Source organism: Sceloporus occidentalis, unplaced genomic scaffold (assembly GCF_023333645.1).
Source record: "Sceloporus occidentalis isolate IW3139 unplaced genomic scaffold, rSceOcc1.0.p SCAF_4, whole genome shotgun sequence".
NCBI classification, from domain to species: Eukaryota; Metazoa; Chordata; class Lepidosauria; order Squamata; family Phrynosomatidae; genus Sceloporus; species Sceloporus occidentalis.
This window is the reverse complement of record NW_028316984.1, coordinates 98,725,484-98,747,509: the sequence shown is the minus strand read 5'-3', so window position 1 is coordinate 98,747,509 and position 22,026 is coordinate 98,725,484. Positions and strand designations below refer to the sequence as shown.

The 22,026-nt window shown below is 40.1% G+C and overlaps 2 protein-coding genes across 2 annotated transcripts in view; one reads left to right on the top strand and one right to left on the bottom strand.

The window, feature by feature from the left end:
* Nucleotides 1-13,015, top strand: part of TMEM86A (transmembrane protein 86A) — a 108,032-nt gene extending 95,017 nt beyond the window's left edge. The window contains exons 4-5 of the transcript XR_016280918.1: nucleotides 10,455-10,512; nucleotides 13,001-13,015. The gene's annotated coding sequence lies outside the window, so the exon portion shown is untranslated. The remainder of the gene's footprint in view (nucleotides 1-10,454; nucleotides 10,513-13,000) is intronic.
* Nucleotides 1-22,026, bottom strand: part of IGSF22 (immunoglobulin superfamily member 22) — a 52,164-nt gene that overhangs the window by 20,207 nt on the left and 9,931 nt on the right. The window contains exons 5-14 of the mRNA XM_089521019.1: nucleotides 18,727-18,826; nucleotides 17,473-17,512; nucleotides 15,107-15,284; nucleotides 12,591-12,704; nucleotides 11,154-11,316; nucleotides 10,669-10,941; nucleotides 9,134-9,418; nucleotides 7,494-7,618; nucleotides 5,223-5,364; nucleotides 275-571 (exon numbers count right to left, since the gene is read on the bottom strand). Of these exons, the coding sequence (XP_089377145.1) occupies nucleotides 275-571; nucleotides 5,223-5,364; nucleotides 7,494-7,618; nucleotides 9,134-9,418; nucleotides 10,669-10,941; nucleotides 11,154-11,316; nucleotides 12,591-12,704; nucleotides 15,107-15,284; nucleotides 17,473-17,512; nucleotides 18,727-18,826 (1,717 nt within the window). The remainder of the gene's footprint in view (nucleotides 1-274; nucleotides 572-5,222; nucleotides 5,365-7,493; nucleotides 7,619-9,133; nucleotides 9,419-10,668; nucleotides 10,942-11,153; nucleotides 11,317-12,590; nucleotides 12,705-15,106; nucleotides 15,285-17,472; nucleotides 17,513-18,726; nucleotides 18,827-22,026) is intronic.

Below are 22,026 nucleotides of genomic sequence, written 5' to 3'. Positions count from 1 at the left end.
GTATCCCCGTGTCCCACTCCAACACTCAAACCACTACACCATGCTAACTCTGGTCTATTGGTACAATTGAAATCCTAAATCTGATTCCAATCTGAATCCAACTGGAATCCTAAATCTGAGTCCAATCTGTATGTGCTACTGTCATGATACACTGAATCTGCAATGCTATAGACATACATATCTGAGTAAATTCCCTCAGCCCCAGTGGGAAATTATTCCCAAGTCATGATAGCTGAAGTATTAATTGTGCTTCCAAGACTAATCCAGGGCCTACCAATAACATTGAGGTGCAGATGAGCAATGGCTGTTCCACAGTCACTCTTCAGCTTCAGCATGATGGCTCCACTGTCTTCTCTCACACAGTTCTTGATGGTGAGCAATGCCTGGTCATTGGTTCTTTCCATCACTACCCTGTCTTCTTCAGTCACCTCAATGCCATCCTTGAACCAAGTGACTTTGGGCAAGGGCTTGGCCTTGAAGGGTACCTTGATGTAAGCTGTCTGCCCTGCTTTCACAGTCACTGGATGAGCAGCTAAAGTTTCCAGCACAGATGGGTCAATATAAGGTGGATCTGGTGGAGAGAGAGGAAAGAAATGGAGAAAATATGCTTGAAAACTTTGGATACAAATACATTTTGGGATGTTTCATACATTTATATGTCTCATTGTCTGGTCTTGACAGTTTAAGTAATATACTTAGTTAAATATATTTTCATTCATGTATTCCATTAGCAGTTGAACTGCACTGATAACATGCCCTTGGATGATTTCAGTGGCTTTTCCCATGGGAAAACAAATAAATTGGAATGTGGTGCAGCCTATGAGGCAGGGAAGCAGCTGACAATACTTTGTTCACTTACCAAGGACTGTTTATATATAATATTCAGACAGACTAAATATAGAAACTGAGACTGGACACTGACATTTCAGTTTCTGTTGTTCATTCTAAAGCAGGATTCTAACCCTTTAGATACAGGAATAGCAATGTCTGGTAAATTATAAACCAGAGAGGACTGGCCAAAACCCTACATCAGGAGATGCACTTGTCTCATGTAGCTATGTCTCCTGATGTAGCAATGTTTCCCACCAAAACCACCTTGAAAGCCATGCACTACCCCTAACATGTCAATTTCCAAATTGTTAGAGGGTGAGGAGATCAATGGTGATGCATCCAGATATTTTCCTTTAGCTAGACATGCTCTTACAGGAATTGGCAGAGATATTCAGGGGTCCCTGGGACATCCCTGCAGATGAAATTCCTGCAGTGCATCCCTCTACAATCAGTTGCCACTGATTCTTTTGCTCTCTGACAACCAAGAAATGGCCATGCTGGGGAAGGTGGTTGCCACTGCTTACATGGTGGGGTTTTTGTTGTCTGTGTGTGGGGATGACTTTTGGTCATTGTGTGTTTGGAGGAGAACACTGACCTATTCAATGATCAAACAACTTGAGTTATTGGTTTGTAAGGCAGACCTACAACATTGCAACTTATGAACAAGATATTCCCCAAATGTGTCCAGGATTTCCAATGGCCATTGAATGCTGCTTTGTTTTTCAACATACCATCTTATCCCATTGGAGCTTTACAGCCAAGAGAAGGAGAATGCACTAACAAAAATAAATATAAACTATTTCATGGCATTTTCATAAACTATTTTAGTTAGAATTCTGCTTTTTTTTTTTTTTTTTGGTCTGGAATTTGGTTTACTCAGGCCCCATTCCCACTGGCCCAGTTAACAGGGGTGGAACTGGGTAGATCCGGATGCCCCTCCCCCGAATCTCTCCGTGAGCGAGTGCCCGCTACGACTGAGGGGCATTTTAACCCGAATGCCTTATCGGGTTTAACTTGAGGGTGCCTGCTGTCAATCAAGCAATCATCATAGGTGACGTTTGCAGGGGCATCGGAAGTGTCCTCCCCCCTCCTTTTTTTTAAAGAGCCATGCACAAGATGCCCCAAAGTGCGCACCTTTTGTCAAATAAACCTCTTTGTGTGTGTGTGTGTGTGGGGTGCAGGTTATGATCTCCCCCTGGCCCCATTTTCAACCCCCAAATGCAAGTTAATGCATCCAGTATCCCCCATTCCTTGCCACCCCAGAATGCCTCATTGTAATGACTGGGCCCTCCAGTCATTTGGGGACTTCTCCTGAACTACAAAGGGTTAATCTAAGGGGAGGTCCATGCTAATGAGAGCTGACATCACATGCTAATGAGCTGTGACATCATAGCTGATGTAAGGTCTAACTGACCAATCAGAGAGTAGGACCGCGAGATTCAAGAACATTCGATGGAAAATCTTTAAAAGGCCTTTGCGGCCATGTGGTTCTTTGTCTCTCCCTCCCTCCTTCTTGGGGGAAACCAGATGCTTTCTTTGTTCTCTGGGCAGCTGGGGAACCGTCTCAGGAATGCAGGTGGAGTTGGCAAGAAGCCAGCTCCCTGCACCCAAGAACTCAACACGGACTGCAAATCCCATCACTATGTGAGTAGTTAGGGAATGTGTTAGTTAGTGCATCTAGGTTTTCTTATGTTTATTCAATAGCTTGCCTGAAATGAACATCTTTGTAACTATGCTTTCCGTACCTGTGAAGCAAGGAGACTTTGCACGAAGGATACCTTCCTAACCTATGCTATTTCTTTAAAATAAACATCTTTCTTTAAAAAGTATCTGCTGTCTCTCTCTGCTCCTGTACACGTGTCTTAAGCTTGGTTTACTGGTTGCTGTAAGCTAGCAAGGAAGGAATCTAGAGATCCCTAGCAAGTCTCAGTGTGTGCTTAGGGAAACGTAGGTTGTTTGGAAAATTCACTGAGTGGTGGCAGCGAGAGATAGGGCCTCCAGGGGTCTGATTCCGCTCAGCAGGGAGTGAGAATGGAGACCTAGGAGATCCTAGAAGGGAAGTTTAAAGGGACTCCCTGGGAGTAATAGCCGTGCACAGGGCTGATCGCCCCAGGGATCACCACAGGGATCACCACACTCATACACAGGTAATCATAATAATAATATCAATAATATTAATTCCTCACCTCAGAATGCCAGAAAAGGATGCATTTTTTGCTCTCTCTAGGCTACCCCTGAATTCCTAGCAAAAGCTGTATCAATTTGTCAATTTACATAATTGGAAAGAGAAGCATTACATTCAGTTGGTAACATTCATCCAGCAGTCATTCCAAAGGAAATAATAGCCTGCCCTAGCAAAAGCTGTATCAATTTGCCAAGCTGCAACATTACATTCGATTGGTAACATTCATTCGCAATCCAGCTGTCATTCCAAAGGAAATAATAGCCTGCCCTAGCAAAAGCTGTATCAATTTGCCAAGTTGCAACATTACATTCGGTTTGTAACATTCATTCGCAATCCAGCTGTCATTCCAAAGGAAGGACTATGTGCATAGAATAGACAGAGAAAAATAATTTTAAAAGAATACACATCAAAGGGAAAAGGTCCTTGATGGATAGGAGAGGCTTGTCTTGCTCTGCCCCCCCCCACCTGCCCTGAAATGACCCTTGCTCCTGCTATCTATCTATCTATCTATCTATCTATCTATCTATCTATCTATCTATCTATCATCTATCTATCTATTGCCAAGAACATGCACATTTTTTGCCAAAAATAATTTTAAAAAATACACATCAAAGGGAAAAGGTCCCTGATGGATAGGAGAGGCTTGTCTTGCTCTGCCCCCCCTCCCACCTGCCCTGAGAAATGACCCTTGCTCCTGCTCACCATCTATCTAAATATCTCTATCTATCTATCTTGCCAAGAACATGCACATTTTTTGCCAAAAATAATTTTTAAAAAATACACATCAAAGGGAAATTATCAGAAATAGAAGAGGCTGCTTCTGCTGCAGCTGGATTTCCCTACATGCCCCAGCATAGCCCCGCAACCCAATTCCCCCTGGAAATCCTCCTCCTCCTCCTCCTCCCTTCAGACCCTCTCTTTCCTCGGGGATGCCCATTGACTCTTTCTCCCAGTTCCTTCATCCTTCTCCTCCTCTTCCTCCTCCTCCTTCATCACTTTCTCCACCCCCACCTCTCTCTGACAGTCCTCTGCAGCCCAAAAGTCACCCCTTTGCATCCAGATTCCCCCCCTTTTGGCTCTTTCCTCCTCTTCCTCCTCCTCCTCCCTCCCTTCTGATGATGGGAGGGAATGCCCTGCCCTTTGCCCACCCTCTGACTTAAATCCCTCCCTCAATTTGCCCCAGTCATGATCGGGCGCAAGTTCATATTCCACAGAACCTGGGGTTTCTCAAAAGAAACGCTATTTGCGCCGATTTCTTTTAACCCGCTCTAAGGGGCATTTGCCACGGAACGGGTGTGCAAGCCTCTGATTCGCTTGTGGGGGATTCGAGGTGAATATGAACTTCACGTGCAAGAATCGATTTCAGAACCAGGGTAAATTGTAATGTGAATGGCCCCTCAATCTCAAGATTTTGCTGTTTTACTGCAGAATACATGCAAGTTTGTTTTTGCTTTAGTAGATGTGGCTAATGGGGAGGACAAGACACAAAGAAGGTGAAACAATAGATCCCTTTTTGGTTGCAGGCTGAGAGCTGGGGCTGAATTTTTGTTAGGTAGATTTGCCAGAAGTTCCTAGAAATAAATGTAGTGGGGCTAATATTGCATCTTCCAGAATGAAAAATTGTGTACCAAGAAAAACAGCAGTTTCTAGAAATTATAGGAAATCAAGAAATTGTTCTATCTTTGTTAATTTTGAACTGTATATAATTAATAATTAATATTTAATTATTTGCATAATTTATAATTTAATTTATTTGCATAATTAATTCTGATTTTGCTAGATGGGGAAACAGTGCTGATGTCCTAACCTGCCCTTTCCCAGTTCAATGACCCTTTGAGCTGCTGCTGATATACCACACATTGCCCACTCACTCTTAAGCACATCTTTGCCATCATAAGGGCTAGAAACCTGCCTTTTAAAAAACGAAAGCTGATGTATGGTTCTTCTTGTTGATTTTTAATATTTTTGTGTTCTGCGTAATGATGTTCTTTGATTAAAACTAATAAAAACTATATTTAAAAAATGAAAGCTGACTTTCTCAACAGGCTGATTAATAATATGGCCAAGTATGATGTGTTGTGTTTTTCTGCACTCCTGAGGAATTCTTATAAACTCTGGTTAAGAGTGGATAAGAGAGAGAGAGAAAAACAAGGAGTCAAGGGAAAGGGCAAAGTGATTTCAACAGTATGAGGTATCCATGTTGTACCTGCAATGCTCACTGTGGCCTCACTTTCAGCCCCTTTTGCTCTGAAAGTGTACTTCCCTTCAAATTCCTCTCCCATCTTGTCAATGATGAGTTTGTGGACAGCCCCTTGCTTGATGATCTGGATTCCTCTCATATCTGTAATCTAAAAATAAAATAATTAGTCCTATGGGAGAAATGGTGTAAAAGACTGGTTATAAAAAACTGGAAATGGTTACCAATAGAATATTTAAATAAAGGTAACGATGAAGATTTTGGGAAGATATTTTAAAAAATTAAAGACTAAGGAATTTAAAGTAACTGGAGATTTATATGATTCAGCAGGGGCACAAATAGAGGAAGAAGAATTAATTATATTAATTGGAAATCAGTATTGGATTCAGATAAAAGGGATAATTAAATTATTAGAGGAAATACAATTGAATATTTTAGAGCAGAATAAATTGATGGAAGAAACAATTTTTAAAAAAGTAGAAGGTGGGAAAGAATTAATAGGGAAAATTTATAAGATTATGTTAACAACACAATTTAGAATGGTAGAGGGAGTGACAGTGAACGGGGAAAAAGATTTATTGATTGATACAGACAAAATTAAAATTTGGCTACAAGAAATTGTTGATTAACTGTATGGTGCAAGCTGCCCTGTCCTGGGAGAAGGGTAGGATAATAATAATAATAATAATAATAATAATAATAATAATAATAAATGTAAAAGAACAACAAATGAAAATGATTAAAAATGGTACAGGATGCTACATCAATTAGCATTTATAAATGATAAATTTCAATCAAAATGTTGACATGGATGTGGAGCTAAGGGAATTTATATACATATGTGGTGGGAATGCCCTTCAGTTTAAGAATTTTGGACAGAAGTTAAGGAACAGATAAATATAACAATAAGGATAGAGATACAATTAACCAAAGAAAAGTGTTTAACTCTTAATTTAGGGGAATTAGGATTGGATAGTAATCAAAGCTATATAACAAAACAAAATGTAAAAGCTGCCCATGTAGTGATTGCTTTTGGATGGAAAAAGAAATCTAATTGGAATAAGTCTTATTTGTTTAAATATATAAAAGAATATATATTATTTGATTTCCTTAGGGAAAGAAGACTTAACTATACTGGGGAAAGCAATAAAGAATGATATAAATGGGAAATTGTGATTAAGAAAGTGGAAGGTAAAATGGGGTATGAAGAAGTAAAAAAATATAATTAATGGTATTTTCCACATCTCCAAAAATGATTATTAATTTAAATGAAATTTATCTCCTCTGAGTGTCTGTTTGTGGAGGGGAGGGGAAAAAAAGCATATCATGAATTATGGATCATATAATTTTTATTATGTACTGTGTAAATAATAAAATTTATTTTTAAAAACATGTATCAGTAATCTATAGGAAAGAATTTAGAAACCTTACAAAAGGTATTACCGCTGGTGTCAGTTTCTAGCTGGGCTACCTCCTAGAAGAGGTTTGTGAATCTTGGATAAAGGTTATTAGTCAACACATACTGGCAATATGTGTATACACACATACACAGACAGACACAAAGGCATGCCAAGCAGGGGTGCGTACAGGACTAGCAGAGACAGTCCGTTGCCTCCCTGTTGTGGAATCTGCTCTGAGTTTTAATTTGAATTTTAAAGGAGCTATCCAAGGTGCCACTTACTTTGGGAATAGGCAACAGCATCTTGATTTGCTCATTTAATGTTTGAATGAACACCTAAGCCCTTTCACACAGCACAGTTATAGTACCATGATTCCATTGAACTGCCATGGCTCCATTCCACTCTATGCTGGAATTGGCCTGTGAAGGAAGGGAATTCTCAGCTAGAGAGCTCCTCTAGTGCTTCTGACCAAATTATAAACCCCAGGATGGAGCCACAGGAGTTAAAGCTGCCTTAAATCCCATTTTGGGAGAATGGCAGGATATACACTCAACAAATGAATAAATAAATTGGAACCAGTGCCGCCACTTTGGATCTTGTGCTAGGAGAAAGATGGGATATAAATAAAATAAATAAAAATAGTGCTCTGATTGTACACCGTGAAAGGCCCCTGAGGTGGTTTTACCACACCACTGATATGAAAGCAGTTGTGCAAGTTTCTCTGTTCATATCAAGATAACTGCAGACCTTCAGCTGCTTTTGGATGGCAACTCTCATAATCCCTTGTTAGGCTGGGCAAAGATAATAGAAGTTGGAAGTCAATAAATAAAGAGACAATAAAAACATCTGGATGTCCACTGTTGCCCAGATTTATACCTACCTCTTTGCCATCCTTCAGCCAAACACCTTCAACCTTCTCATCATTCAGGACAACACAGACCTCTGCTTGGTCCCCTGTTGCCGCTTGGACATCTGACAAGCCACTCTTGACTGTGGCAAATCTCTCTGTGTGAAAAGAAGAGAAATACCCTCAGATCCAGTGTCAAATGAGGCTGAATTCAGCATTAATTGATCTGACACATAACATGTATACCACATTTTAAGTTGAGTGTGTGTGTGTGTGTGTGTGTGTGTGAAAAGTAGACCATTGGATAAAGCAGATTTCTGATTCTGATATCTGGAGGACTTTAAACAGAGGTTGGATAGGACTTTCAGGATTGTTTTAATGGTGTATTCATGCATGTTTGAGCGTTAGACTAGATGGCCCTTGCAGTCCCTTCTAACTTTATGATACTATTACAAGTGCAGAGACCTCCCAGCTACAGCAGAGGTTTTGCCTCCCAGCATGAACTCCAGCTTTAAAGAGTGGGAAAAGGGGTCTTTGGCAATGCGTGAAGTAGGAGATGATTTAGATCTACTAGATTCAAGGCCTCCTCTGTCCCTGACTATGACCAAATGCAAAAACACATTAGTTTCCTTGTGTACTCCTACTGTATACAGCAAAGTCGTGCCTCTATAGAGTCTTTTCCACAGGCATCTCAGTAAAACTACAAGAAAAGCTGTTTCATTCCTATCACTTTCTCAGCCAAATGGAGGCTTTCAGTCAGGTATATAACTGCTCTCAGGTATACTGCCACATCCTCCCTAATTCATGTAAATCTGTGTGCTCCACTGTAGAAAAAACAAAACACACAACTGACTGATGTAGCAGTTTGCAGAAAGTCAGTGTGGTATAATGGTTAGAATACTGGACTGGACCTGGAAAGAGTCAAATTCAAATACTAGTTGGGACATTGGGTGAAGCTGGGCTAACCAGCTCTCCATTAGATCAACCTCACAGGATTATTGGAAAGACAAAATGTGGGGGGTAGGGAGTGGGACAGAGAGCTATCTATGTTGCCCTACTCACTCACCTCTGGGAAGTAAAATATTGCTCTAGGTGATGGTATATAACAATGTTGTAGACATGAAGAAAATGTGTGTGTGTTTTGCTTTCAACCTTCTACTTTGTTACAAAGTACTCTCTCTCTCTCTCTCTCTCTCTCTCTCTCTCTTGTATATGAGGGCAGGTAGGCTCAGAATTATTTCAGGGCATTTGCCAGTTTTTGTGCATTGTGGTCTTTTGACCACAGTCTTATCCTACTGTGTATCTCTTCTAAGAAAATGCAAGATCAAATCTCATGGTTTGTGTGAGAAAAGAGAACAACATGTTAAATTTATTCATGTTATCTGTGTCTTGTCCCTTAGCCATTAACAGGTACATTTTAAATTTAGCTCTGCCAATAGACAAAAGGTAATATGCAAGTGTACATTTTTGATCAGATGGAGATCATTTATGGTTTGAGAATAAAATGTCATATGACACTATGTCTTCCTCCTCCTCCTTCAAACATACGTGCCTATACATGCACATACAACTCATAAACAGAGAATTTGTGTCAATGCCATGAGACTGAAAGGAAATGAAACATTCAGTTTCACTTCATATTTCAAAATGTTCTCCTGGCTAGTAGGTCTTACCTTCTACGGTCACATTAGAATTGCTGTAGTATTCCGTGGGGTCATTGTCTTGCATGGCAATTACCATATATTCCCCTGTGTCACTCAGCTCAGCATCATCTATGATCAACTCTGCTGTCTTCCCTTCATGGATCATGGTAAATTTTTTAGACCTTTCAATCACCTTCCCATTCTTCATCCATTTCAAGGTAACATCTTTAGTTGTCAACTCACATTCCAGGCAAGCTTTGCCCTTCTCTTTGACTCGGACATTCTTCAGATTTCTGATAAACTTAATTGGTGTTCCTTGAGAGAGAAGAGGAGACAAACATGGGGGTGGGGGGAGGGTTTACACAAATCCATTGGTTTCATTTTGCTGTTTCATTTAATGTAGTTATTTCCATCTCAGTTTTATATGCAAGTGTGTGTGTGTTTTTATAAAATAAACACATACACATAATGGCTGAGATCTTATATTGCTCATCACAGCATAAGAGTTCTGCAGGTGGAACTCTGCTGTGACTCCCCACTCCCCACCACCAAGGTTCAAAGGTTTGCTGAAATAATCTCCCTCAATGGCCATTTTGTGGCTGGTGGACAGTGTGGGTCATTGGAGAAATGTCTGGTTGTGACTCATAGCCAAATGCAAACTGATAACACCTTCCCCAAGATTCACTGGGGTCTTGGCATAAGAAATCACTGGTCTGTATCTGGCCATGGTGCATAGCCAATCCTCACACTCTACACAAGCCACAGAATGGCTGTTCAGTGAGGCTATCACAGCAAAACTGTGAGTCCAGGATGGTGGTGGAGAGATGGTCATTGTAGGATGTGGAAGAGAATACCAACCTCTGCAATGAAATAAATAATATGTACATGAGGTGGACTCATTAACAGGATGCTGGCGATAATGTGTGTATATGTATCTGTGTGGTATGCACTTCTCAGAAACAAATTGGTCTACATTCTTCATTATCTGTACTGGGCCAAATTCATCAAGTACAGTTATTTCCAACATGGAGAGGAGCATGTGGTACCTCCCTGCAACGTAACTGTTAAAAGTGAGAAAGCGATAAAAAGAACAAGAGGTGGCAACTCTAAATCAGTAACACAACTAAGTTGTTTGAATACACAGGAAATCACAAGCAGATTTTTAAAACCCAAGAATTCAAAGGCCTGGGCCTGAATGGACAAATAGTTTCATTTCAGTTTCTCTTACATTAATATTTTCATTTGTAAAAAAATATCATCACATCCATTGCATTTATGAAGAAGTTTGTAGAGTTTGGAAAGATGTAATGAAAACAGAGAACTGAATGCAATTCTCCTTTATCCCTAACAGATGAAGGATCCACAGATTTCAGCAGTGATCATAGTAGCAGTGAATATCAAGGACAGTGGTAAGGCTGACAGCTTAAGAACAGTGTGCAGATGTGGTGCTGTGTGTGTGTGTGTGTGTGTGTGTGTGTATTTTCCACATTTTCTTCCAGCCACCAAACAGGTTGTATAAAAACATTGGTTCAAATTCTTTGTTTTAAAGATTGGGTTAGTCTTACTCTGAATGGAAAGTTCAGCCTTGGTTACTAGATCTCCAGTTTCAAAACTGACTTCACCCACATCACTTGGCCGAACATCTTTAATTTTCAGTGTGTGAGTTAGGCCATCTTCTGAAGTGATGATTTCATACTTGTCATCTCGCTTTAGTTCTTTCCCATTGAACTTCCAGGCAAAGTTGGACACCTTTTTGGAGAGACGTATCTCATAGACAGCAGTCTGTCTTTCTGTTATTTTCAGAGGTTTCAGGTCTGCCAAAAATGTCAGAGGCTCATCTGTAGAAAAACCAAGCCAAACCAAGAGGAGACATAGTAAAATTCACTGTGAATATTTTGCTGTAAAAGTGGAAATGTTTCTGAAATATAGAGCCACAATCTCAGCTTGTACACATCAGAGCAGCTCTACAGAAATAAACATGGCTGTGACTTGTACAAGCTGATGGTATGACTCATTTTTCTTTCTCATATGCATTATAAATCAGTTTTACCTATTACATGCAATCTTGCAGAGAGTTGCTTATCGCCTACTGTTAGAGAGTATACACCCATGTCCTTTTCAGTCACATTGCTGACGTAGAGCATATACTTAGTGCCCATCTGTTTTGCTTCATATTTTCCCAAAGAATACTGGAGACGCAAAGGCTCATTGTCCTGGAAAAGAAAATGTTGACGTTTTGAATGTAAACAGTGTAACTAGATATGCATGGTATGCAAACTAGAATGAGAGGATATTAGAGATAGTTGACACACAGCCATGTGTAAGACTTTGGCCTCTTCCAGACTGGTTTAAAGAAGGATGAGCTTTTGTAATATAGCTCCTTGGGTTTGCCTGTTTGCTGTAGCTTTCATGTTTGTTTTCTCTATTCTTTTGAGGTGCTGTTTCTTGTGATTTCTTGAATCTGCAGTAGGGCTATTCCAAAGGTTTTTAAAAATTGGGGCATGGTTAGCTGATCCAATAGTCTGAAGGGTGATTTTCCCCCTTCCATCTTTTATTTTTTACCCCTAGAGTTCTAGTACTATAGTGCAAAATTTCACTGACATGCTAAGCACTATAGAAGGAAAGAAGACTGGAGAAGAGAAGGAGAGGAAGTTGTTTTTGTTTGTTTTAGGTGTGTGCTGTATATTTCTTGCTGTGTGGGTTTTATATATCTTGTGGTTTGTATTACTTTAACTAAAATAATTTATTTTTTGTAAAAAAACACAATGTTTTGAAATGAAAAAGAAACCCACTTAGCGGTGGGAATAAAATGTTGCAGCTGGTAACAGGAATTGCTGGAAAATGTCCTAGGAAAACAAAAACGTCAATTGGATTTTAAAAAAACCCACTTGAGAATGACAAGAACAAATACTGAAACCTCCTGACCACTAGCCTGTGATTTACCATGTGATGTCTGGCAACCAAATGCATGAACTAAATTGTCTCAGATCTCATGTAAATCAACATGAATATTCCTTCATGTTAGATCCACCATGGTTCATTTGGATATGCCAATTATCAAGTGACACTTATGAACTGGTCCTAATGTAACTTTGAAACTGTCAGAGCACCAAGTGGTGAACATTCACCAGAAAATGAATTCAGAAATTCAGCTGAATAGCTTAACAATGTGAAAAAACTCACTGAAGGTATGTCAAAGCTGATATATTCTGTGAGGCAGGTAAATGAGGTACAGAAAAGCAGGACAAATACGTAAGAAATAGCCAAAGAAATAATTTCCAATCTGCATCAATTTTCCGTGCCACTCTCCCATATTTCCTCTCACTGAATATTAGATTTCTTGGCCTGAATTCAAGTGGCTTCAGATATAGTTACCCAGCAAAGTGCCTTTACAGGAAGCACTATGGCAGAATTTCCTCTGCTCTTTTTTAATAAAGTCTCCCAGGCTAGCATCCTTCATTTAAATCAAATAAATAAAGATGGCTACCTTTATCCATATCATCTTCGTATTAGCATCCCTGAGTTCTAAAATGCAGTCAAATATTGCTGTTGAGTCCACTTTAGCAGAAACATCCTCCAAGGGTTTCAGAATCTTTATTGCCTATAATATAAATAGAGAATAAATCAAAATGTTGGACCATTTCCTAAATTTTAACCATGTTTTTGTCTTCATTAGAATTTTGTTTTTGATTTCTAAATTTGATTACTATACTTTTTACTTAAAGTCTTACAAAACTCCCCTCTTCCCAGACTTTATTGTCATTTGTTATGATGCTATATTGAAGTCCAGCAAGGTCAAGTCAGATATGGCGATGCTCTCTCGGAGCCCTTTCTAATAACTAATGGTGTGAAACAAGGTTGTGTTCTCGCTCCAACTCTATTTACAATCTTCTTCAGCATGATGCTCCAAAGGGCTACGGCAGATATCAAAGAAGAAGACGGCATTTATATACGCTACTGTACCGATGGTAGCCTGTTTAACTTAGGCCGCCTGAGGGACCGCACTAAGACTCTAAGCTATCTAGTCCATGAGCTGCTTTTTGCTGACGATGCTGCCCTCGTTGCCCATACGGAAGCAGCTCTGCAGCACCTAACATCTTGTTTTGCAACAGCTGCAGAGCTCTTTGGACTGGAAGTCAGCCTGAAGAAAATGGAAGTTCTCTACCAGCTGGCACTTCAGGAAAAACACTACCATCCCCACATCACTGTAGGCACATCTGTGCTTAAGTCTGTCCAGCAGTTCACCTACCTGGGAAGCACCATCTCCTCAGATGCCAAGATTGATAAAGAGATCGATCACAGATTAGCAAAGGCAAATAGTGCATTCGGAAGGCTTCACAAAAGAGTCTGGAGTAACAAACACTTGAGGTGAAGCACAAAAATCAGTGTGTATAGAGCCATTTTACTGTCTGTTCTCTTCTATGGGTCTGAAACATGGGTCACCTATCGCCAACACCTATGACTCCTTGAATGCTTTCATCAGCGCTGTTTACTCACAATTCTAAATATACACTGGACCGACTATGTGACAAATGTTGCTGTCCTTGAGCAAGCAGGGACCACCAGCATTGAGGCCATGCTATTGAGGACGCAGCTGCGTTGGGCAGGAGACGTTTCTAGGATGAAGGACCATCGCTTCCCAAAAATAGTATTCTACTGTGAACTCACCACAGGTCAGTGTAAGAGGGGCGCCCCAAAGAAGAGATACAAAGGACTCCCTGAAACAACATCTCAGGCTAGGTCAAATTGATCACCAGTCTGCCCTGGCCTCACGTCGGGAGGCATGGAGATGCACTATCCACGATGCTGCAGCCGAACGAGTCTCAAAGAGAAACGACAACGCAGAAAGAACCGCAACCCGGAAATATCACCCAAAGAGACTTTCCACTGTGCTTTCTGCAACCGGACCTGTTTGTCCCGGGTTGGCCTTTTTAGTCACCAACGCGCTTGAAGCAAAGCCAGAGATATTGTTATGAAATCTATGTTTTATTATTGTTATATTGTGATACTATCATGTCAGCCAAAAGGAATAATGATTTTTAGGAGGTGTATGTGCATGAAAGAGGGAGAAAATGTGAAATATTTAGTTTTGTGGCATATTGCAAAAAACACATTTTGACAAGAACTTTAGTTTCAATGGTTTATGTTGTAAAGCTTTTTTGTATTCCATTCTATGTAATGGTTCTACAATACTGAGAGAGACTTTTCACTCACAGCATGAGGAATTCTTAAATCTCAGCTCCCCACTTCATCTTGAAGATCTCTGTGAGCTTTGTTAAGTCTGTTTGGAAGGACAGGCCTTTCTGAAACTGTGCTGGAGTTAGTGTGGGAAGAAACGACAAGAGAAAGGGGAATTGTTTGGAAGCATCTAGTGCCCCATCTCCTCCATTAGCAGAAGCCTTCACTACATCTGAAGCCTTTTTGCACATTGAAACACAGCTTTACATCCAAAACTTTTCCTAAAGCTGACAAGAAATTCTTTAAATTCCAGTACAATACATTTTAAAAACAATATAATACATTATTATTATTTTTTCAAGAAAGCTTTTACTGTTTTTAATTTCTAAAGACTGAACTCTAAATTCAAGCTTCTATAGTTTACATATTTTAGTCTAGCTTCTGATCTAGTCCTTTTCACTTTAGAAACAAGATAAGATAAAGACACCTGAAGAAAATAACTGCACCACCATTGAAATATATGCAGATTTGTGGTACATACAGAAGTAGAAATATGCAGTGGACTCTTGGTATCTGCTGGGATTTGCCCCCCCTGCCCCCCATGGATACCAAAATCCATGGATGCTCAAGTCTCATTTTATACAATGGGGATAGTCAAATGGTATCCCTTACATAAAATGCCAAAATCAAGGTTTGCTTTTTGGAATTCATGTATATGACTATTTTCAAATTGCAGATGGTTGAATCTGTGGATGAAGAATCCATGGAAATGGAGGCCCGACTGCATGTCAGCTTAGTACACTAAAAGTTGAAAGTATCACTTACCTCAACTTCTACTTTTTTCTTCATTTCCTTCAGTTTTTTAAGAAGTCCTCGGAAATCTGTGAAGCCATACTCCATGCAGACTTTCTCAAAGTCCTTCTTGGGTACCTTAGAGAGAATCTCCAGCATTTCTTTTTCATCAACCACTTTCTTTTCTTTTTTCTTTGTAGCTGGAGGTCCTCTATATGCATGTAGATAAGATCGCACAGGGTTATCATTCTGCATGTTTTAGTCAAAGAAGAACAGGGACTTTTCAGCTTCCTCGCAAAATTACAATTCCTAGGATTCTGTGTCCCACAGGGTCGCCATGAGTTGGGATTGACTCGAGGGAAGTTTACAACACGAACAAAGGGTTCTTGGAAACGGGAAAGGCCCAAGCTATTTTGTTACCTGGAGCAAAGCAGCAAATGGTTCAGATCATAACCACACATCAAAGTGCCTTATGCCTATGGCTGATCAAGTTACTGTGGTCCCTAAGACAGAACCCTCTCCTATCTCCTGTTCTTGGTAATAAAAATCCAATAATAATGAATTAAATAATTTATAAATCACTGCCTTTTAATGATAACCCGAGGTGGACACTTCATCTCTGCCTAAAGGTAAAGCCAGCCCTGCTTGGAAAGAAATCATGACAGTTAAACTGGCTTGTGAGTCTTTATGCCAAACCTTCCCCATTCAGCTTTAGTCTGTTAGCCATGAATGTGGTTTTTCACTGCCCCCTAACAGGACTGCAAGATTGAAAGCAGCAGACAGCTGCTGTATCTTTAATGGTTGCGTAGAATATGGAGTTTAAGCAGGTTTTCCTTGTCATGCAACTGGGAAACAAGCAAAACCTATGGAAATTCTCTCTTTGGCACAATCATGAAAGCCACAGGAGCTCTCTCTAGTTTTCAGTCTGGCAACCCAATTCCCTGAGAATGTTCTGATCTATATCTTTAAAGCTGTGTCCCCATTTCCACTCAGGTGGGCTTTGAACTTCCTGAGGCAATGTTAATATTCTTGGCTCAGATACCACTAAGGCAGCTGTCACAGTGCAGAATTAATGCAATTGGACACCAATTGGAAATGTCAGGAAGAAACTCTTCTGGAACATGGCCACATAGCCCAAAACCCCCACAAAAAAACTAGCAATTGGACACCACTTTAACTACCATGGCTGCATCCTATGGAATCTTGAGATTTGTAGTTTGATGGGGCACCAGAGCTCTCTGAGGGAGAAGGCTAAATATTTTACAAAACTACAGATCCTAGAATTCCATAGCATTGAACCATGGCATTTAAAGCACTGTCAAGCTGCATTAATTGTGCAGTGCAGAGACAGCCTCGGTCTCACTCTTTCTTAGTTGGCCCTGATTCTCCCTCCCATTCACTCAGGTACTGCCTCTCCTTCTCTCCAGCCAAATAAAATTGTCAGGGAGGGTTCTGCTCATCATTCTGTGGAGTGGTAGACTACTAGGATAACCCAAAGTTATGGAATGATCTCCATGATTAGATTTATCATTACTATTCCCTTTTCATAAGCAGAGATTTGCCAGTTGAAACAGAAAAGGCAGAAGAAGCAATAATTTGTTCTGCAGTTTTCTCTCTGTGGAATATCTTCTTTGGTTAGATTGTGAAACACTGAAACATTTTTCAGTTAATATGCTGAGTTTTATTGTGAGTTCAATATTATTCTGTCAGCTGCCTCAAAAGTTTGGAAAGGTGTTTTAATTTAATAAACAGAAAGGTTGATCCTCATAGATTTTGACAGTGAAATTGGTTGTGTTTCTTTACACACTAGTGTTGGGACACTAGTCATGGTGGCACTATGGAGCGCCACCACTACTAAGGAAGTTTGACTGGTGCCAATATTATAGTATTTTTGCTTCCAGCTCAAAACATATGCATTTATATGTACCCAGGCATTTAAAATTAGTTTTATTTCTTTCCTGACTGAAATTCTTTGGAATGTAGGAAACAGTTCTATAGAATCTGTAGTACTATAGTTTCATTGCTTCTTGGACTTGTGTTATATGAAAGGAGTGACACTGTTCTATTTTTGTTTATTATTATGCTGCAGTTCTATCACTGTAAACCACCCTAGAATATCTGAGTAAAAAAGAGGCAGTCTAAATAAATATATTTGACTAATTCCTCCCTCCCTGTTTCCATCTGAACAGCCAAGCTTTGGCCTCCTCACTGTTACAATCTCTTTCATGCATTGGAGAGTCTCCTGCAAGAGCAGTACTCACTACCTATCAGTCTGTCACTATGTTCTACAAACTCCCTTTGGGCAAAGGGCTGGAAAATGTGCACAACCTTCCTGAGAAAGCATATTAATGTTGCATTTACTTTGGTGGTAATAGTGGGGTGTGGGGGGAGTATCTCACCTTTTTTTCAACATTTTCTTGAAATCCAGCTTTTCTTCACCTTAAAAAACACACATAAACATAAAAATAAAATCAGAGAACAAATAGAGATGATCAATATTCTAAGGCAGGGATGGGAATGTCTGACCCTCCTGATGCTTCCAGACTGTGTTTCCTATCATCCCTAACCAGTGGTGTGAAATGATGGTAACTGAGGTCAAGTAACACTTGAAAGGCTTCAACGTTCCCTAAATTCGGCTTTCCAGATTATCAACATCTGATTCCCTGAGATTTCATGGCCAAACCCTAAGCCTGGGTGTGTGTGTGTGTGTGTGTGTGTGTGTGTGTGTGTGTGATGTCACAGCAGTGAGCCTTTGTAATCTCACAGAGGCAAGAGTCTGGAGGTAGACCTGAACTGCTTCTGGGACAGCTGGTTGCAGATGTGGGGCTGAGGGCAGCCTGGCTAAAGATGCATAGAATTAGCCTAAAACCCAGCTAACAAGTTACTATGGTAAACAAGAGCCAGGAAGACACCATCACCAAAGCATTTTAACTTTGCTTCCATTCTTACCAGGGCTTGCATCTTTTGTAGCCTTACATAAGAGAGTTTTTCCAGGCGCTATGTTACTGTTGGACAGCATCTCCAACAGCTGACCCCGGAGTGATTTTTTATTTCAGGTACTGTGACATGGCTGGTGGGGCTTCTACAACAAGACTGCTCACAAGACATCACACTGGCCCTCCACACCTTGCCTTGCTCCAAATGGCACAATGGGCCTAAAGACATAAAACCTGCCATCTCTCCCTTCAGTCCTGGCTTTTTGGTTAAGTGATATTGCACAAGCACAACACAGACAAAAATACCTAAATGCAGAGTTAGAACCACAATGCTGGCTTAAAATGGAAGGAACATGTAAATGGACACCAAGGTTTTAAAGTACAAAAACAAACAAACAAACAAAAACCCTGCCTTCCCCCTTTTCCAGTGCCACTTGTCCTGAGATTTGCTTCCCCACTTGGAAACTGAAAGAAACATAGCAATTTCCTCAGACTTCAGCTGGTGCTTTGATGTTTGGCAACCCTGTCTAATGAACAAGAAAGAACTATAGCTTCAAGGATGACCTTGTGGCTTATGAAACAGAGAATTATGGTCCTTACTGCACTTCCTTTAGTCCAAGGAAAAGCTTTAGGTTACCATTCCAGACACCTTTCAGTTTACCTAATAGAGTCCTTCTATGCAAAACTTTTGTTTAGTTATATTGTTTAGATACTTACTTTCAGTCACATTCAAGGACACAGTGTAAATAATGTCAGCGTGCTCATTGGAAACTATACACTTGTAATTGTCTGCATCATCTGACGCCAAGTTTTCCAACTGCAAAGAAGAAACCACAGACAATAAAAGGCAAAAGGTGTCATGAGGTGCCACACTTGTAAAACTGATACAACTAGTAACTGTACCATTAAATGCTGAGCCAACTTGTGTCAAATTTAAGTTCACTAAAAACATTTACTTCTGGGTAAGTACAGATTTTATCAGCTTACATAGCTGATCTTTCACACATTATTGGAGCCAGTTTCCAGTGCTTTAGTAGAGAGCATTTGCGATGTACAATTTTTGGAAAAGAAAATAGACAACATAAATTCAGCCCAAATCAGTTCTCTGTGTTGTTCTAAACTAGTAGAGAAAAGGAAGCAAACAACCAAGAGGGGTAGAAAACCTTTTAGGCCTGAAGTGCTACATGTGATACTTGCTGGGGTGGGAGTTGGGGGGGGACATATATGAATGTGCACACACATCTACACAGAGGTCTGTGCACACTTATACAGTGCGCCCATACATGAGTGCACTATACATGGCTTTCAGCTTACACTGAAAGCCGCACAACAAAGAGGAACTGGTACATGTGCATCAGCCCCATTAGTTTCAATGGGGCTCAAGCACATGCGGAACTTGTCTTATGCAGCAGGGTCCGGAACGGATCCCCATGTAAGGCAAAGATGCACTGTATGTAACTTTCTTTTGAGATATAGATAAGGAATGGGTAGTGAAAATGGACTTTGAAAGAATTTTTGAAAGAGAAGAAAAAGAAATTGAGAAAATACTGTTTAGTAAAGACAGACATAAAATGGTGAAGTGTTACAAATATCTACTGGAGCAAGAACAGAAAGAAGAACCAATCAAGGAGACCATGACAAAGTGGGCCCAATATATAGGATGAGATTTAAACTTGGAAAATTGAGAGACGTCATGGCAAAGAACAAATAAATTTACAGCAAACATGAAGGAAATTGACAAATTTACAAAACTTGAAGGAAAATTACTTTAAGATGTTCTATCACTGGTACTTAACACCTAACAAATTTAAGATATACAAAACAGGGAAATGTTGGATGTGCAGAGAAAAAATAGGGACATTCTATCCCATGTGGTAGGCATGCCCCAATGCCAAAAAACATTTGAAAAAAATTTATACGCATATTACAAAGATTCTTGGAAATGTTTTTTCTTTGAGTCCAGACCTCTTTCTGTTAAATACAACTTTGGTATTAGAGAAAGACTATGGCCCCATTCATACTGGTCTAAAAGACCTGGAAGGAACTGGGCTGATCCAGATGCCCCTCCCCCGAATCGCTCCGTTAGCAAGTGCCCACTACAAATTTGAAATCGAATGCATTTTGACCTGCAAATTAGAAATCGAATGCATTCTGTGTCTGCTGGCGAGGTGGCTGCTGCCAATCAAGCTATCGTCATGGTGACGTTTGCAGGGCATCGGGGAAAGTGTCCTCCCTTTTTAAAGAGCCAGGCACAGGGGTTTCAGCGGCTGAAGCAGGGAGAGAGATGCCTCTCTCTCTCTCTCTCTCTCTTTTTTTATAAACCTGTGGGCTTTGGGGTCAGATCTGCCCCTGTCCCAGGCAAAGGATGGGATTGCCATGCATTTTTTTTATGCTTTTAAAAGCAACATTAGCTTTCCCTTTGCTTCCCTTGCTGTATCTGCTCAAGAAGACAAACCATGCGCATATTTGCTCCAAAAAAATTGTTAAAAATGTAACATTGATTGTTTGCAACATTTGTAGCTTCCCCCTCTGCAGAAGGCAAGGAGATCCAAGGATATAAAGTACAAGCCCAGCTCCATCTGCCTCTGGAATACAAACATAATGTATTCAATGAGCATATTTGCTCAAAAAAATTGTTAAAAATGTAACATTGATTGTTTGCAGCATTTGTAGCTTCCCCCTCTGCAGAAGGCAAGGAGATCCAAGGATATAAAGTGCAAGCCCAGCTCCATCTGCCTCTGGAATACAAACATAATGTATTCAATGCGCATATTTGCTCAAAAAAAATTGTTTGAATTTGAAAAGGGGGGGAGGTTGCCTGACATGAGCTCCGTTCGTGACCTGAATTTTTTCCTCCTGCAAGGGAAGGAATGCCCAGCGACAGAGGGCTTTGGGCAGGGGATGCAGGGAAAAGAGGCTCCTAAAGAATGCCTTCCCTTGCTCTCTTCTTCACAGGGCTCTTTCCTCCTCCCCCTCCCCTCCGATGAGGGGAGGAAATGCCTTGCCCTTTGCCCACCCTCTGACCTAAATCCCTCCCTCAATTTGCCTCGATCGTGATGGAGGCCAAGTTCTCATTCCCAGGACCCGGGGTTTTCCAAAAGAAACGGTATTTGCGCCGATTTCAAAAACACCGCGCTAGGGGCCATTTAACACGGAACGGGTGTGCAAGCCCCGGATTCGCTTGTGTGAGATTCGGGGTGAGTAGGAACTTCACGTGATTGAATCGGTTTCAGAACCGATTTTTTTTGTAATGTGAATGGGCCCTATGAAAGGAAAAATTGGAAAATAATCCTATACATGGTGACAGCAGCAAGATGCTCAAAAATGGAAAAATGAGGCATTACCAACAAGAAAAAAATGGCTGTTGAATGATTAGCTGACATGATGCAAATGAAAAATAGATAATCAAGAAGAAGAAGAAGAAGAATGGACTCAAGTTAGAAAGTATTGGAAAAGTGCATGGCCAAATCTACGGGGTTTTTTAATCAGAAGTTTACAAAACAAAAACTAATAATAGGGAATTTGTCAGAAGAAAAGGAAGACCAAAAAAGTAGAAAAGGCAATAGAAAATATGATTTTGTTTATGGATACCAAATGAAATTCTAAGGAATTTAACAAGATGGGATGAGAAGTATATAGCTTAGTTTTAGTGAACTAGATGGACTTGATAATATAAAGCATAATTGTAATATGAAACACCATAAAATAAGCTAAATGTCTCTTCCATTAATTGACATTTGTAGCTTCTAGATATATTCCCTTTCTCTCTCTCTCTTGTTTAATAAAACATTTAAAAAAGAAAGTATTAAGAAAGATCCAAAAAAATATTGGAATGCAGAAAGCATAATATTAGATGGTAAATTCTCAAAAAATGGACAGAAAATAAATATTTCCCACTTGCAACCCCCAAATGGTGCATGGAGAGAACCATGTTGTATGTCCAGACCACATGGGTGTCCAAAAAGAGAACAAAAAACCTGGCAGCAGCTCTGATTCAGCACTGGCTGCATATACAGG